This window comes from Trachymyrmex cornetzi, unplaced genomic scaffold (genome assembly GCF_001594075.2).
Source record: "Trachymyrmex cornetzi isolate Tcor2-1 unplaced genomic scaffold, Tcor1.1 scaffold26, whole genome shotgun sequence".
In the NCBI taxonomy this organism is placed as follows: Eukaryota; Metazoa; Arthropoda; class Insecta; order Hymenoptera; family Formicidae; genus Trachymyrmex; species Trachymyrmex cornetzi.
This window is the reverse complement of record NW_017297270.1, coordinates 1,884,615-1,903,685: the sequence shown is the minus strand read 5'-3', so window position 1 is coordinate 1,903,685 and position 19,071 is coordinate 1,884,615. Positions and strand designations below refer to the sequence as shown.

Below are 19,071 nucleotides of genomic sequence, written 5' to 3'. Positions count from 1 at the left end.
CTGCCGCAACTCGCCGGCTCGCGTAAAGTAGCCACGGTAATGGCGCTGCGCGTAGCTTAGCGCCGAGACATTACCAGTGTCTCCAAATAGATTTTCTTTATTGGTGAATTCGATCACTCGCACTACACTGGATCAGTGCATATTAAAAGCTACTTTACATAAAATATCTTAAGTGATACAATATAATCAACTTTGACAATGAAATTATACATATATATTTTGTTAAATAACGTGACTATATCATCAGTAGATAGTTAATCGTTAAAAATATTTATATACTTTTACATTTAACTTTGTTAATTTCATGTAAAGCAGCTTTTAGTATGCACTGATCTAGTATAGTGCAAGCGACCGAATTCGCTATATCTGTCTATCCCTAGTTCTATAACGTGCGACGCCTTCCGGTTCCCTGCCTGAATAGGGCAGGGATAAATAGGGCTACATCTACATATGTCCGTGGTGCGCATGCAAGGTTGTACACACACATACGGGACCTATAATTTGATGCCGGTTCCGAACGGCATTGAGAGGTTTTCTTGGCAATAGATACTCTTGGTAGTTTGCCAGACCATCGAAAAAGAGCTACGAGCGCGTGAAAATTTCTTAGCTCTGTCGGGGATCAAACTCGAGTCCTTTAGGATGGTAGACTCGCGCACTATCCACCATGCTGCGTTCGCGCTCAGTTATTTAATAAAAAATAAATTATTTAAATTGTGTATTAATTCATTTTTTTTATTATTCGGATTCTATTGTGGTCTTGGAACAGCATTTGTTATCGTTGTGTTTAATAGCAACAAAGAGGGATAACGTACATTGGGCTGATGTCGTACGTATTCGCAGTACCATAACACGCTGTGCTACATGTACTTATATACTATCTTTGTGCCTGACTTACAAATGCAATAATAATCTAAAATTGCCTTTCTCTTGTAGGGTATATATCAATTGTATACAAGCCAATCTAGAAAAATAGTGCTAGAAACAGTGCTAGAAAAATAAAATAATAAAAAAGAAAAATAAAATAAAAAATCTTCCTACGCAGAAGTCGTTATAATTGGCAATGGGCAATTGCTACAGTGTGCAAGTGAACCACTTTCTTCTCGTAGTCTATGTGTGCCTTCTAACAAGCGATACAAATGACACGGCGTGACACAATGGATCATTATATCCTTGTTGTTTGTCAATGTTAAACAAAGATGACATGATCACTGTGTCGCACTGTGTCGCTTGTTGGAAGGCACACTTCGTCAGCCCCCTGACACTCCCACAGTTCCGACGGCTACTTAATGTCACCGTGGTGCTGGGAACATCCAGCGTGCTAAATATATATATATATATATATGTCGTTTAACACATGTAACAACGATAACGACTAGATTCGCAAGACACAGGATCGCGGACTTTCGAAGATCGAAGATCACGAATAAACGGGATAACAAAACCGACACCACCGACATAACCTAATCGAAATAAATGACGTAAACATCCAGAATGCGCATGAGTCGTAATATTAAGTTGTTATCGCCATCTGCTGGTTCGGTGACATTAAGTGGTCATGCAAAACTCAAGAAATGATTGGGAGTGTCAGGGGACTGGTCTATGTCATCTTGTGTCATCTTCATCTCTTAGCTTAAAGCATGTAGCAACGTCTGAAATCAAGTAGCTTTACAAGACCCAGATGCGCATACATGAATCACAATTCGTGCTTGTATCTCATTTTTATAGAAAAAAATCTTATGCTTCTTTACTCACTTTATTTACATTTTTACATATATTGTGATGGAATCTTTTAATTCGAATGTCTGTTAATTATAGCACACCATTGATCCCTAAGATTAATAATAACGCCTTGTATTTCTAAAATTGGTTGAATATTGTCATGTCTAAAACTGATAATTTAACATTTTTGTTAATGATCGTACTAACGCTTTTCTCTCCTTATTCGACTTGTTCTTTTTAATGCTGTGATGCCTGTTTACATAATCTTGGAATAATACTATCTCTTGCAAAACATGATTTTATAGTCTATAACTTTGTAGAAGATTTAAGGAAGTTTATTCCGCACGCCACATCAATTCCACTGTAGCACACAAACTCCACCTCTTTTCATTTTCCATCAAAAAATCTGGAAGTTACACGCGTTACTCTTCAAATCCAGATCTAGCTTTATCACCGAGTCTTTGATTTGATAAATCTAAACTATCATTGGCTGATAGACTAAAATATTTTAAGTTTTTTTTTTATTAATTAAAAACAGAAATGATATTTTTAATTGTACTGATCACACACACTCACATACACAAAATCTGACTTGATGCGCTATTGTTTATTAAGGAGAGAAAAGAAAAAGATAATGTAGATGATGTCCCTTTACCTTCTACACAGACTTCCTTTGCGAAAACTACTCCATTATCTGTGAATGCCCTATCATTGGGCATTACTAGCTGTACCTAGTTCATTTCTTCTTACCAGGGTAGATGTCTTTTTCAATTTCATGGTTTAAGCCTTGTAATAGGAGAAACTACTCTGATTGTTACCATTTCTATAAGACAAAACTTGTTCATTATTATTCTCAATCATATCAACGTATGAGTCATCCATTTACATCATTTTGTTAAGCGCTGATTGAATTTATTGGCCTGCGTGAGAAAATTATTTTGAGTATTTTTCAGGTTCCCATTCCTTAAATGCGGAAAATTAGCAAAATCCATCCTAAGATCTGAGCTGAATCCATCATTCGTTGAACTTGACGTAATTCTTCTTTTGGCTTCCACCATGGGCATGTTCTTCATCGCTGCCAAAACTAAAATCATTTTCTATTTTATCATTTCCGGATACTCCTGTAATATTGGTAAGTAATTGCCCAGACAATGTATACTCCTCGGAGGACATTCTTTCAAAAAGCAAATTTCGTTACCTTCGTGTGATACGTTTCCACAGAGCATGCATCTCGCACTGCTTTTACATCTTCTACTGATATGACTTTCTAATTTAAAGAGCCATTGCAAAAATCGCCCGTTTTCTGGATCTCGATTTTTGAACCAAATTTTGTGCCAAATGATTAGTCATGATGAGACAATAACCGCATAAAATTTGTAAGTTGAGCATATGACTGATTTGTAAAATATAAAGGGTCAAAGTTGTGCCTATCCTTTGAAAATGTTTAACACTATTGTGTTTTCATTGCCCTAATATTTAGGTTAATAAATAGTTCCGACAGTATTTTATTATTTTTTGGGTCGCTGGTTACGAATCTGAAATCTAAATTCCAAAATTTTAAATGACGGATCCAATATGTTTAACCGATATTGCGAAATTCAAAATAATCTAAATGAAAATTGCTTCTCGGGGATTTTTTAGGTCGTTGATTAGTGATTACGAATCTGTAGTCTGAATTCAAAAATTCAAAATAATTTGACTAAAGATTGCTTCTCAAAGATTTCTCAGATCGCTAATTGCGAATCTAGTTTGAATTTCGCAATATCAGATATATCATTAAATTTTTTCGCAATATCATTAAATTTTAGATTTCAGATTTCGCGTTCATAATCAGTAACCGAAAAAACATTAAAATACTGTCGGGACTATTTTTTAACGTGAATATTAGGTCAGTGAAAATATAATAGTGTGTGTATATATACTTTCTCAAGCGACAGGCACCACTTTGACCCTCTATATTTCGAAAACCAATCATATGCTCAACTTAAAAATTTTATGCGATTATTGTCTCATCATAACTAATCATTTGGCACAATATTTGCTTCTAAATTGTCCAGAAAACGGGCGAAAAAATACCTAATTTTGCGGTGGTTCTTTAAAGAACTGTTACACTGTAGCAAGAATAACATATTTATATCTTAGTTACGAAACGTTTAACCTCATTGAGAATATTCCGTTTCTCGCATGATGTACATAATCCATTATTTATCCTTGTTGTTCACCGAATATTAAACAAGGATAAATGATGCATTACGCACATTATGCGAGACACGGAATGTACCCAAAATAACAACAGATACAGCTTTTTTTATTAATTAATATATTTTAATATAATTATTTAAAAAAGATGTATGTTAATATTTTAGTGTTCCTGAAAAACTTGATTTCATAACCTCTCAGCACACGAACCAAAAGTTGTGATCTTACGCAATACGCTCAAGCTGATTGGTCCCCCACCGCTCACTGTGAAAGAGAGAAACACAACTATGTCCGGAGTAGCGCTGTCCTTCAATGGCTGCGTTCAGCAGACTCAACAGTTTTACAACCGTTTTATGATTCTTCGCTCAGATTGGACTATTCCTTTAAAACTAAAAGTATAAACCAATTAGCGTGACGAATCATAAAACGGTTGCAAAACTGTTGAGTCTGCTGAATGCAGCCAATGTTGTCTTCAACTTTTCACGTATGAACGCTCCGTCTATTTTATAAGTCTATGGCGACAACACGAGAAAAATATCAGAGCACTCCGAGACACATTTGGCTCCCGGCAACACGGAAAACCAGCCCCACCACTTGTATCCCCACCAAGCAGACACCTACGAGTCGACCGTCTTCGTCGCTGCGAAAAATTGCAAAATATTGGTTTTGAATAATTTTTTACTCAAATACTGTCAACTTTACAGAAAAACTGCAAGAGACAAAAATTATTTATTTTCTTCTCATAAAGTTCTGAGAATTTTTTCAGAATTTTTTAATACCGTATTTTCTCATGTTGATAAAAATAAGAAAATGCAGTATTAAAAAGTTGATAAAAAATTAAAAAGCGATTAAATCGCTTTTTAAAAAATTTAAAAAATTAAAAAGCGATAAAAAATTAAAAAATTAAAAATTATAAGGCGAAAGAGTGAATGTTTATTTTTAATTTATGTACTTATTTATTGTTGTGAGATTTTTTTCATCGATTTATTTAACTTATAAGGATGCATCAGGATGCAATATTTGGAAAATATTCGGTATTCGATATTATCAAGTAATTTTCGATATGAAGTAAATCACTTTTTTACTATCCGATCAGATAGCCGGACATCATCAGTATCCGGCTATATACAGGGTGGCCCATTTTAATTTATTCAGTCGATTTTCTCAAAACCTATAAGTTTAATGCAAAAATGTTTCAGACAAAAGTTTTATAGTTTCAAGAGGGAAAGAAGTTGGTGATCTTGGTTGACCTTGAGAAGATGTAGGTAACCTTAAGATCAAGGTTACCTAAAATTTTTTTAATGAAACTCGTCATTTTTTATTACATGTTCTTATAGCTGACTTCAAGACTTTTTCAAAACACTATAATAATGTTATTTTTTGTTAAGTATTTTTCAAGTTACAAGACTTCAAAGTTACCATATCGCCGGTATTTGCATCATCCAAGGTGTCAGACTGATGGCTAAAACCTTTGTTGTTCAGAGTCATAACCTTGACAACTTACAAGTTAATTTATTCAATCAATTTTCTTGAAAGCAAAAAAAGATAGGAAAAAACGTTTCAGACAAAAGTTTCACAATTTTGATTAAAAAACGAAATACTGTTGTCAGCTCAATCGTAGATGGCACCATTTCTGAGATTTCTTTGTTATATCCATTTTTTTTAATCGCGAAGTCGATTTTTTCTTCCAGTAAAAGCTGTCAAAGAGACGAATGCAATGTTTTTTGAGATTTTCAATTCGCTTGATTTTTGACCGAGTTAATTTACAAAGCTCTCAAAGTTTTTGAAGCTCTGTAACATCAATAAAAGGGATTAACACTTGATTAATGTAAGTTCCCTTACCTCTCACGATTCGGGGTGCTTGATTAACGTGAGTCCCTTTGCCTCTCACGATTCGGGATGCTTGATTAAAGTGAGTCCCCTTGCCTCTCACGATTTTGAATGCTTGATTAACGTGAGCCCTTTTGCTTTTCCCTTCCACCATGATTGTCGACATCACGAGCATCCCGATTGATTGATTATGAATTCTATCATATTTTATCGGATTCTATAAAATTTGTACAAGATTCCTATAAAATCTGATTCAAATTAGTGAATTTACAAACCAGATTCCATAATCAAAACGTTAAGATTTTTTTCTATCAACTTTTTTTACCAGGGCGATATTTTGCCTCTCGCACTAAACCCAGATATGTAGTTAATGCTGAGTTTATCTTATATGTCATTAGGCGTATTCAGTGGATTCAACGATTGAGTGAGCGCTTGCTATTATTGATGTATTCTTTTAGATCATCCAATCAGAATTTTCGATCTAGAAGACTACATTAATAGCTCACTCAACTGTTGGGTCTACTGAACGTAGCCTATAATAAAGACATCAAAAACTTTAAAACTCTTTTTAAATCATACCATTATGATCATTTTTTACGAAGTTACTTTCTCTTGAAAATTGCCTTTTTTGGAGAACAGAATAGATGATCTCTTAACTTTTTGGTATAATGTATATTCAAATATATTCTTTTGTGTATACTCATATATAATATGCAACATTTTTGCAAATGCTGCTGCAATCACAGAAATATATCTAATTCCTTTACAATATTTGTACAATGTTGCACCCCAGCTAACACGAAAATATTCGTAAAATTTCCTAAAATCCCAAAACAATTTTCCAAGAGTATTCCAGAATATCCCGAAATATTTACAGAATGTAAAAGCAACATTCAAATAATTGTTAAATATTCCATTCATACATTGCGTTATATATCTGGGCAATGTTCCATGTATCTTCCGCAAAATTATAACTTTTTTAGAAATTCCAAGTCCGAAAGTCCTTAAACTAATTTTTAAACGAATTATACTATCAAAAACACATTTTCTTTACTTTTATCTTAAAGTACAATTTTGTGAGCTCACAGACGAAACGCTGCGCTCTTTATATTGGGCGCGTTCAAGCCGGATAAAGCTGCTAGCCTGCTTGCCGAGCGATTGAATGTGATTGGTTGGATTTATAAGTAACAACCAATCATATTCATTTGCTCAGCAAGCAGGCTAGTCGCTTTGTCGATTTGAACGCGCGTGTTCTTTCCCATATGATTCTTATTTACGGGTTAATGCATCTTTGCCGCGACATTTTATTGGCGGAGATGCATACTGCTCGCGGGTGAGTGATTTTTATGATATATATAAGAAGTGTACAAACAATATTCTGAATATTTCATTAATATTTAAAAATTCTATGACAATCTTTTGCTATACCGGAATATACGATACATTAGAAAATACAAATCAAACTTTTCATGAGTGATTAACATTAGTTGGGGCACGGTTGCAATAACTGTGACTCCTCAAAATGAAAGTGATTTTCGGAAGCATTTTTAGTGAGGAATACGAGAAAAATAGTAAAAAAATTCTTCAACCAATAGATACCAAAATAACTAACAATTAAAAAAAATAAAAAAAATCGTCGCTTCACGTGGAAAGTCGCGCCCCGTAGCAGGGAGAGGAGGTGAGATGGGAGTCATTTCGCGTGGAAAGTCGTACATCCCGTAACAAGGGGAGATGAGGTGAGAGTCTTAAAATCTCACTTATATCACGATATTCACTTCGAGTGCTAAAAATCTATAGCGCACGTAACATATACTGTATAGTTTCAGCACTGGCAGTGAATATCGGAATGCACCTCTTGTCAAGGTCAATGTCCTGAATAACCTCCAGAACATTTTAGTCGGCATCATTGTTCATTAAAAAGTTATTATCAAATTGATCATAAAATTGAATTATAATTATCAAATTAAATATTGATTATAGATTTTTTTTACTATTTTTCCCGTATTCCTTTCTAAAAGTACTTTCAAAAATAATTTTATTTTGAGGGGCCACAGTTATTGTAATCGTCCTTTAGCTGGAGGATTATAAGTTGGAGGGAGGATTGTAAATATTGCTGCAATTTTTTTGAACTGAAATTGAACTGAAATATTCTGGACATTAAGATATTTTTACGATGTTCACAGAAAAGTGACCGTCATTGATTATCAAGGAACTTGCAGTCCTCAAGAATCTCATCAATCATCAGCACCGCGAACTCTGTCTGATTCTATCATAATGACAGCGGTGGCATTTGGCAACTTTCTTTGGACTTTGACTTTGAGTTTTAATATTCAAGACTTATGGCAGACGACATTGGCGCTTGCTAACGACGTAATGAATGGTAATATTTAAAAAAATGTGTTTATATTCATACAATAAACAAAACAATCTAAAAGTGTACCAATTATCTCGATATATATGTAGCAAGAGTACATACATTCCGTTTTATTCATGCAAATCACGAGATATTAAAAACAGTTTTTGTTCTGGTGAAAATTTTTCTTAGAATTCTTCACATAATTTTGCAGAATCTTTATATAAATTTCAGAATTGTTCACAATTTCTATATGATTTTATAGCTTTTTAGAAACTTTCATATTTTTTATACAAATTGATACCTATAATTTTTAAAGAAAAATGTATATATATAAAATCTTAAGTATTTTTTTCTTTATCCAGTTCTAACAACCAAATTGCAGGTACTACACTACTAAGATATAAAAATACAGATGGGCAGAACCTGGAAATATAACAATTGTAATAAATAATTTAATAATTGTAATATAACAATTATAACAGTTGTAATAAATACTAAATTCTTACACATTACATCTGTTTCAAGTTACATTAGCATTAAAAGTAGATCATAAAAAATATTTTTGTATTATTATTCCATTTTACCATTGTGAAAAAATACTATTGGATTATGAAAAATTGTTTGAACTAACAGTATACAATATTCTATTGAAATAATTTCAAATTATGTATTTCCGATACTTTAACTTCCTGATCATATGTTTTCTGATACTATGATTTTCTTATAATATGACTGTTTTACTCGCAAGTCCGATTATTTTTTCCATAATATTATCATAATTTCTTTCATATCGTATTTTTTACTTTTAAATAAATTAATATTTTTAATATCATTGTTTATTTCCTTAATCTTGTAGTTTCATAAAAGTGCAACTCACATTATTTCCTTAATACTGCCTTTTAAATTGTTAATTTTTTTAAGGTAAATGTACACTAGCGCTCAAAAGATTTTTGACAAATGATCTTCACGGGTAAAGTTGATAGTATTGACCCGCTTAGTTTAATTGTTAGTTAATTGTATCACTGGCGAGAGATAGTATTAAGGCTCCTGAATAGTCGCGGCGGCCACGTTGAAATCGTCATATAGGCGAGAAATACATGTTAATTTATGCTGCATGCCATTTATAAATAAAGACAATTTGGACAAATCTAAATGACGAAATCGCTTTAAAACACTTGTAAAAATGAGCAAAAACTATCCTTATCTCCCTTAATGGTCAGTAAATGGTCGTAAATGGCAGGTAAAGTGAGCCTAAATTCGGGTAGAAACAAATGGTTTAACAGCTGTTGAAACGAGTAAAATATACAGTTTTACGTATAAAATTCCAAGATGAATGTAGTTTCTGCCCATTTTTAGGACTTTTATAAGTACGAGGCAAGTCACATTTTCACAATTCAGCAAATAATAATGAAATGGCACCGTGCACAAATTTCGTCGTCAAAACTGGTCAAAATGTCACTTTTCCACGCCTATAAGTTCGGCCATTTATCGTGATGTGGCGCTGTAACACACACACAAGCACGATCCCATGTTCGTGTGCTCGCAGGCGAGCACACGGACATGGGCTCGTGCTTAAGTGTGTGGTTACCGATTTTGCCAGACCGCCGCCTGATACTGTGTCGCCAGTCAACGCAGAGTTCTTGGCTGAGTAGTCAGGAGCCTTAAAAACACTACCAGAATGTTTTTCACTGGGATGTATGAATAATTTGTTTTCAACTAAGAAATGAAAGAGTTACTGTTCCGTTACTTCTTATAATAACAATTTGATAAAGACGTAGCAATTTTTTATGACTATAACGATAATTGACTAAACGCTAAAATTATGTTAAGAAAAAGTCACTTTGGAATGTAACGTGCATCATTATGCGTTTACTTTTTGAAAAAAGTAATTTGTAACGAGTAACGTTATCTCGTTTATCATGCCAGAGGTTCCGGGTTCAATCCTGATAGTAACCAAAATATTCACGCTTCTCTCGGAAAAAGCCAGCATTATTACTATTAAATAACTCTCCGCGTGTTTAGCAATCTCAATTGCTGGACGACTGCATCTAGCCATGCGCTTAGGGAGGGTTCCGATAGCACACCGCTAATTGGCTGATTTAAAATAAAATATTCTCATTGGTAAAGCAGTAGTGAAAAGTTATTGGGCACCAGCCGATATGAGTGGATGTGTACTATCGCACTGTGTGCTAATGAGACCCTCCCTTGAAAAATTGTAGAAGACTTTTCGACTCAGTTTAGTCTTCTCTATCTGCATATGAAAATAGTCCCAAATGTCGGAAGGTACCTTATATATAATCTTTGGAAATTCATGAAGAAATTTTTGAGAACAAAAAGAAATGTCGAATAATCGTTCTGGGCAACCTAGATAATTAAGCGTGATGTATATTGAGCAAGCTAATGCATCATATGTGTTATATATTTGCTATGCATTTGCTGACAAACTAGAATACGTTACGAATGCAGCAACATGATTATGCAAGTAATCAGTTGACGAAACGAGATTTTAAGAGCAAACTGTCAACAATATTGGTACATTATGTTGTCAGTAATATATCAACATGACAGCTACGAATAATTTGTCGTTCCATTTTGAGCATAATGATGAAAACATATAACGACACACATGTAAAACTTCCATCCATTATTGAGTATGTCTTTATAAATTTAACATGGCTTGTTGCTCTAACAAAGTGTTGACATTATGAAATGGTCATATGGTAACAGTTTTCACTAAATCGCACATCACGAGCAATGCACAGCACCACCAGTAGATAGATGCAGTAGTTCTATTTCTTGTAAGTAAAATATCATATAGATGTTTACTATGAAATATTTCATGTTCTAATGAAACGATAATGAAATGATCATGTTTTAAAGGCGAGAATATAAAGCATTTTTAAACAGTTCTCAGTTCTCACACCTTGCTGACGACAATTCGATGCCTTTCTTTTTGTTCTCAAAAACTTTTTTTTATGAATTCCCAAGATATACATTCACTATTTGACGTATATTGTCGTCATAATATTGTATATTAGTTATTAATATACTGTGGATGGGCGTACCGATGATAACAAATTGTCTACAAGTTGCCATCAATTTGTAGTCAATATATGTGTAAATTACACAGTGTAATCACAGATAACAAACTGACAACACAAATGATCATAAAGTTGTTATTTTATACGAATCTTTTTGTAAATAGAAAATTTATGCTGACACGTTGCAGTCGTATGTATTAGAATGATAATAGAATTGATATAGGATTAGACAATATGCACATGCACACATATAAACTGTTGTTGACAGATTCTTGAAAAAGATATAACAGAAGATTCAATATTTAATATTATATAACAGAATCTTTAAGCAAAACTAATTAAATGACAGACCGGCAGATGTGTTCGATTTCTATTAACAATCCGCTGTTAGATAAGATTTTACTTCATTTTTTTACTGATAGTCCAGCATCACATTACGTTAGCAGAGTCTGCTTGGTTTCTGCCGACAATTTGCCATCAGATTATGTTGACAAGTTATAAATGCGAGCCTAACTGTGGATACAGTTGATAGTTTGATCGAATTTGATGATAGTCTGTTAGCAAATTCAATCTAACAATAATTATGTTAAAGTTATGTTTCAACGATTCGATTCTATTTGAATTAAATTTTATCGATTCGGTTCGATTCAGATTTAAAGAAATTAAGAACTGAAATTCGATTCAATTCGGCAAAAATAAGGACATGCAGCATGGACTGCGTCATCCGTATCTAAATAGTATATCAATTGTGATCAACAAAAATGAGAGAGAGAGAGAGAGAGAGAGAGAGAGAGTAAAAAAAAAAAAGAGAGAGAGAGAGAGAGAGAGAGAGAGAGAGAGAGAGAGAGAGAGAGAACGTGGAGACGGCCAACCCTGTAAAAATTACCGTTAGAAACAGTCAGAAACAAATAGGACTTCTAACGGGTTTTAATGGACTTCTATCCGCTATAACTGCAAGCTGTAACTTAATTGAAAAAAAGATTCAATTCCTATCCGTTTCAGTAAACAATTATTGAATCTGCAGACAGAAAATGTAATAGTAATTGTATCTAATGGAGCTCTATTGGCGTATCAGCATTTATAAGCTTTTATAATAGAAAAACTTGCTTGTTTCTATCTGCAATCTATATATGCATTGGATACTGACGATATCTAATATCCGCAATTATGGATATCATATTTATCTACATCTGTATGCAATATCTGTATGCAATTATCTATAGGAATTTGTTTGCAACTACGAATACGATCCCTGTTTGTTTCTGTCTGAATTGAAATCGGAAAAAGCACTGGATCGGTTATTTCCAATCAAAACCACTGGACAATTTCCTCAGTGCACATCTTTATTTACTCGAGTAAATATTAAAGATCACAAAAAATATGTTAATTTTTTTCAGACGACTTAGTATTCACCGATGATGAGGAGACACACGAATTCGAATCGTTGACGCCTGCCGACTCGACAGATGAAGTAACATCGGATGGGAATAACGTATATGTGAGATTTCCAGTAATCGCGCCAGCGACACCAGTTTCGCCGCCAACTACACGGGCCACTTCCGCTCATTATCCAAGAAAATTACGTGCTTGCGAAAAGAAAACAGATTTGTATATTCTACAACCCGAGCGCCTCAACACCAGCGGCCAAAGCAATCCTCTGAAAGGAAAGCTCACCAATTGCCATATAACAGGATGCGAAAGGTGATTTATAGCAATTGTTACTGAATCGCGTAAAATTAAATAAAACGATTGGAAAATTAAGTTCACGTAATTGAATAAAGCCGAAACAAAGCATTTTTTTAATATAAATCAAATTAAATTAGATTATACACATGCATACCCAGTGAACACCGTTCTGTAACATTTACGTTATGGAACGATGTTACACTGTTCTGTAATAGTTACACCATCTTCAAATCATGATTTGGTCAAAATGTCAGAATATATTTCGCGCAGCAAAGTCGGAACATACATGTAATACGTATACATTTACATATAAATAACGTAACATTATCATAGTTACATTTACGAAATTTTCAGAAAATGAAAATTTATGTTATTCAAGTTACGTAAATGTTACGTAACTATGCAACAAAACAGTGACAGCATCAGCATACGTAATAATTACAGCCTTTTATGTCAATGATATACTTGCTATGTCATTGGTTCGTTGCGCTGATCTATAACATTTACGTACACTATGTTATGTAAATGTTTCAAAATTGCGCAGTGTGTTGACTGGGTATAATCTAATTTAAATTATATCAAAAGGTATACATATGTCACATTTCGGAGAATATTTGATGAATTGTAACCCTTTGAAGATGAATAATACATATTTAGATCATCCTCTTTTATTTTTTAAACAACTTTGTAAGCAAAATGTTGGCAAAATGTCGGCAGACTAGCAGCAGATTTGATAAAAATGTCAGTAAAGTCCCACACTGCACGAGGAGCTCTCGAGGAACTCCCCGGGAGGTTATAAAATTTTTGAAAGCTTCATTTAAGCTTCAAAAAGAACTTGCACGGAGCTCCTCGGGAACTCCTATGTCCGCATTTGTGAGTTTCCTGGGAGCTTCATTTTGGTTCGCAGGGAGCTCAAACAATTTTTTATGTAAGCTTTCAACTTCAAAAGAACTCGCTTGGAGCTCCTCGGGAGCTCTTGTATTCATTTTTAAGAGTTCTATGGGAGCTTCATGTAAATTCTCAGAGAGTTCTTTTTAAGCTCGCAGGGAGTTCAAAAATTTTTTGCAAGCTTTATTTTAACTTCAAAAGAACTCGCTTAGAGTTCCCCAGGAGCGCTTTTGAGAATTCCCTAGAAGCTTCATTTAAGGTCGCAGGAAGCTTGGAAATCGTGTTTTGGGAACTCCCTGCGAACATCAGAATAGTTTCCAGGAAGTATTCCCTGAAAAAAATCACGTCACAAAGTTATATAACGAAATCATGTAATTAAAATATATAAATCACATAACGGATTGTTCCAAATCGTAAAATACGTGCCACGTAATAAGGAGATCAAATCTTCTTCTTCTTCTTCAAAAATGGCCTTCAATTCTTTTGATGGAACAAATATGACTTGGACACAATCAAGGAGATCAAATGCTAGTTAGTCTATTTAATGGACGTCCATCGTGGATTTTTAGTGGATCATATATCGTAAATCTTTAATGAATATCTATTATAGATCTCTAATGGACATCTATGTGACTTCCATCGTAGAGATAGATGTCGCATGGAGTTATAGAGATCATGTGGACATCTAATGGATGATGTGTTCTGTGTGGGTATTTTGTCAAGCGTCTGCAATAAGGGTCTCGGGGTACCATGGGCCACCGATTGTTTGACATAATCTAGAATGTTTAAATTAATACTACTGCTACAATACGACTGTTACTTCGCTGCCCATACTTTTTATCTAGGTAGCAGTAATAAAATTCTATTATATTGAAAAGCATCGATCATTAATGGTTTTCGTGGTGCAATAGTAACTTTCTAATCGCATAAAAATGTTTTAATATTGTTTTCGTAGTAGAAGATAAGGTGCAAGTTTCTGAGCATCTTTTCTCAACTTACTACATTACAAGTAATAATCTAACATTTATTTTTTATAGTTTTCTATTAAATGTATAATTAAATGCATAATTGAGGTACCATAGGTCATACATTAAATATTCATGATGAAACAGGACAATACAGAAAGTATACATATATACTAAAAGGACAGTTTATACTTCTAAGCAATTAATTTTATTTTCTCGTAATAAATTTTTTATTTTGTATTAATGGTTATTTCTCATTTGTTTTCTTATAACTTTTTATTTTATTATTTAATTATTAGTTGTAATTATGTTTTATTATATTAGTAACTATGCTAAGAATGTATAAGTTAATTGAAAATACTTTTCAATTTTTGCCACCGTTATTTCTTGTATAATCCTACTTTGTGTGATTTATGGTATCCCGGGTATGGGACACCATTAGTCATTTCTTAAAAACTATGTTTTAATTTTTTTCTTAAGAACTAATAAGTATTTACTAAATATATTTATTAAATTTTAAAATATGCATTATGCTTTAATTATTAAAAAAAAAGAAATACAAACATTTTTATATTTAGATGCACTTTTAAGAATTTGAATTTTTGTGATTCATACGGTGCCCCAGTGTATTTCTCCTATATATTTCTTTAACAAAAAAAATAACGGAGGATGTCAAAAAAAGTACCAATTTTTGAGTGACCAAAATCCGACCTCTAAAAAGTTGTAATTTGTCGGAAAAGTATGAAAATCAGTATACAAAACTATTAAGGGGGTCCTAAAGACGATTAGTCACATTGTAAATAGTACTTACGCACATACGATTTACGTGTCATTGATACATCACTACATCAATATCTCACTCACGCATATCACACATACGCATTTTTCGTATAACAATTATATTTTAATTAGACGTCTAGATCCAAGAGACTATGCTGTTTCTTCATCCAAACTACTAGTCTGTGGACTACTATTTCGTAAGTACAGATGCATAGCTATTATATGAAGCAAATTTAAAGCTATTATATGTTGTCACGACGTGACAGCTGTAGAGTGCTATATTGGACTAAGAAATAGTAAAGAAGCTTAATTTCAAAATTTTTTGTCATTTTCAGCATAGACTCCACTTCACAGACACATATTAATGCGTATACTTTAATCCTGGAAAAGGATTTTCAAATCAATAAGAGAGGAAAAAAGTAATTGTTATACAAAAATTATGTGGTTTAGTCGGTAATACAGACGACTTTAAGATCCCCTTAAATATATAAGGCCCGTTTTCACAATATATGGTTACCTAAAGATTAAAGGTTACCAACAGATTCATCAATGAAATTCATTCATGAACTTCTTGGTTACCTTTAATCTTTAGGTAACCGTATATTATGAAATCAGGCCTAAGAAGCTATTCTTTTAAAATCAATTCAACTAATAATTTCCGACTAACAATATAAAGTGAGGCAGAGAACATATAATATAATCCGTAATGAACATTTTTTCCTTTTTCCTTTTATTTTTCTTTACAATGCAGACCGTTTAGCGTCCAAAAGATCCGTCACACCAATCTGATATTGCTGGTGGTCGACACGTTGTGCCCATGCGGCAGTAAACAGCTGAGCATTGAACCCATCGAGGCATTAACCGAACCTGGGGCATGTACAGCAAGAAGAGAACGTCTGTATCGACGAAGACCACCAAAATGTATAAACTATCACCCTGAAGAGATGGAGATCAAATTTTGCGGTAGCGCCAGCCGTCTTTTTAACTACTCGTTGAATTTTATGTTTCTCTTATTCGTTATTACAGTGCGGCTTGCGTGACTTTGTCGGGATTAATTAATCGCGCGTATCCGATGTGCATACAGACAAACACACATACATAAACATACACATGTTACAAATTACATTTTTTAAATGGATTTAGCGTTGTCGTTTCTATGGAACAGTTATAAAGAAGAAAAAAACAGTGTACTAAGTTTACAGATTATTACTATTTGACACAAGGATGGTAAAATATATGTATATTATACATACAAATGACACATAGTGTGTAACGATATATATGTGTGTGTGTATATATTTACACATACACGCACGCACACAATATACAGGGTGTTTCCAAAAAGTGACAAATTTAAATAGATAAATCAAGTTATGAACTTTGTTAAGTAACTTATGTTCTACAGTATCTCCTTTAGCGTTAAACATCTGCAGTTTTTAACTTTCTTGAATGCTACTTAATTTATACAAAGTTCAATTAAAATGAAAAAAAAAACGTTTTTTTTTAATTATACAATAAGTATTCAAAATGTCTTCGTTACATCTATGGTACATTAATTGATGCATTCTCTAAAAAATTCTAGAAGCATTATCCCAATGAGAAATTACAGGTCGAAAAGACGACTATTAGACGTTTTAAGCCAGATCTACATAGCACCCAGAATTTGAGTCGCAAGCTTGCTGCATCAGCCAATCCGATGCATCAATTTTAAAAATGACGCTTCAAGATTGGTTGACGCAACAAGCTTGCGACCTGCAACTTACGTTCTGCATCTTATGTAGATTGCTTTGTAACACTATGTGGTCGTGAAAATTTTTCAAAGTTTACGTAGATTCGGTTGTGTCGGAGATACGGATCTCTCTATTATTTCTCCAAGGGATTTGGTGAAGTTAGATCTTATAAAAATGGAGTGTCGATTTAAAGTTGTAAATTTTGATTTACAACTTTACAAGTAGCATGATTTCTAAGATTCTGAGACCAAATATGATCGCAAATACACACACATGCATATACATCACGCACATAAATCCAACTTTTTACGTTATATGAATTCCTTATTAAACAAATTAAATAAATTACATTAATGTTTTTTTAAATTTATTTAACAATTGAGCAACAAAAATCAGAAATCATCGCCAGAAGATATTTTTTTTATGTTTTGTATGATTTGTTCATGAAGTTTTTTGCCTTTATCTGAATCTATGGCAAGTTGCCTTTCAAAAAATTCAAGATAACGGTATAAAACATGGATTTTCAGTAACATATTAACGCCGATATTCCCAAAAGTAGTCATCATATTATTCATTATACATATATAATATGCAGTAGTTTTCAGCTAAATATTTTCCATAAAACTTTGAAATCACGCCTTCATGTAATTCATTTGTTAAACTATATTTATGCACAGTTATAACAATTTATATACAATTTGTTATAAATATACAACTTTACAAATACTTTCTGAAAATATCAAAATATATACGTAAAAATTGTTGAATAATTTTTATACACTTATAAAAGTGATGAAAATTAATCCAAAACATGAGAAAGACGTGTGTAATAAGGATGCCAAAAACTAAAGTGTGTACTAAGGTTTAAATCGATGCTTCATTCTTATAAGGTCTAACTTTGCCAAGTCCCTTGGAAAAATAATAAGGATTCATATCCCTAATACAATCAAGTCTTTAAACGTAACCTTCGGAACATTTTGACAGTTGAAATTAGGCACATAGTGTATGTTGTCTATATGTATGATAATAACTTTAATTCTTAGGGAGAGTAATAGAGACATAAATAAAGTTTCTACAAGACATGAATTGGAACAACGAAACATAAAAGAGGCGTTTATCTCTTAAATTTTTTTACATATCGCTGTACTTTTACACTTCTTAGAATTTTTGTTTACGTCTTTGTCACTTTCTCCTTACATTCGACTTATATTTCGATTTTTTTTTAATGAGGGTAATTAGTACTGACGAATTAATTTTGAAAACAAATTGAGTATAATTTGACATAATAATTTAATAGCGTAGAATATGTATAAATTTATTCTGAAATGTTATTACGTATCTTAAATTCTAGCTCGAACCGAGAAAGCATTTTTCTTCTTAGTTTTCACATATCGGTCTAATAGCGTTATTGTTTATTATTTTTATTAATATTTTTTTAAATATTGAAAATTTTTTTAGATTGATTTTATTTCAGCATTAAAAAGATAACGGAAAAGTAATGAATCGTTACTTTTAAATAATGATAACGATAACGAGTTATTTTTGAGAATCAAAAAAGTAACGGTATTAGTTACTTTTAAAAAATAACTTTTCATTTCTTGGAAATAACAAATTAAAAGACGACTATTAAACACGGTATCGCCAATATATGTAAATGCAACAAAATTCTATCTTTCGTAAATAAAAAACTATAATAAAAGATAGAATAAAAGGCTCTTTCAAAGTATTAAAATTTTTCACTTATGTTACCGACGAAATACTATTAAAAACGGTCCACGCTTATGGAAGTTCGCGTGCTGGATTGTTCTACCTTTCGATAAACTTCAGCTCACTGTCTTACTCTCTTATTCTGTTATGTTTTTACTCTTTTTTATTTA

General features: G+C 32.8%; 1 protein-coding gene across 1 annotated transcript in view; it reads left to right on the top strand.

Moving 5' to 3' along the window:
- LOC108761636 (voltage-dependent calcium channel subunit alpha-2/delta-3) overlaps positions 1–16,861 on the top strand; it is a gene marked incomplete at its 5' end in the record, with an annotated part of 52,371 nt that extends 35,510 nt beyond the window's left edge. The window contains 3 exons of the mRNA XM_018508252.1: positions 7,932–8,128; positions 12,543–12,846; positions 16,216–16,861. Of these exons, the coding sequence (XP_018363754.1) occupies positions 7,932–8,128; positions 12,543–12,846; positions 16,216–16,504 (790 nt within the window). The remainder of the gene's footprint in view (positions 1–7,931; positions 8,129–12,542; positions 12,847–16,215) is intronic.
- Between the last annotated feature and the right edge of the window lie 2,210 nt (positions 16,862–19,071).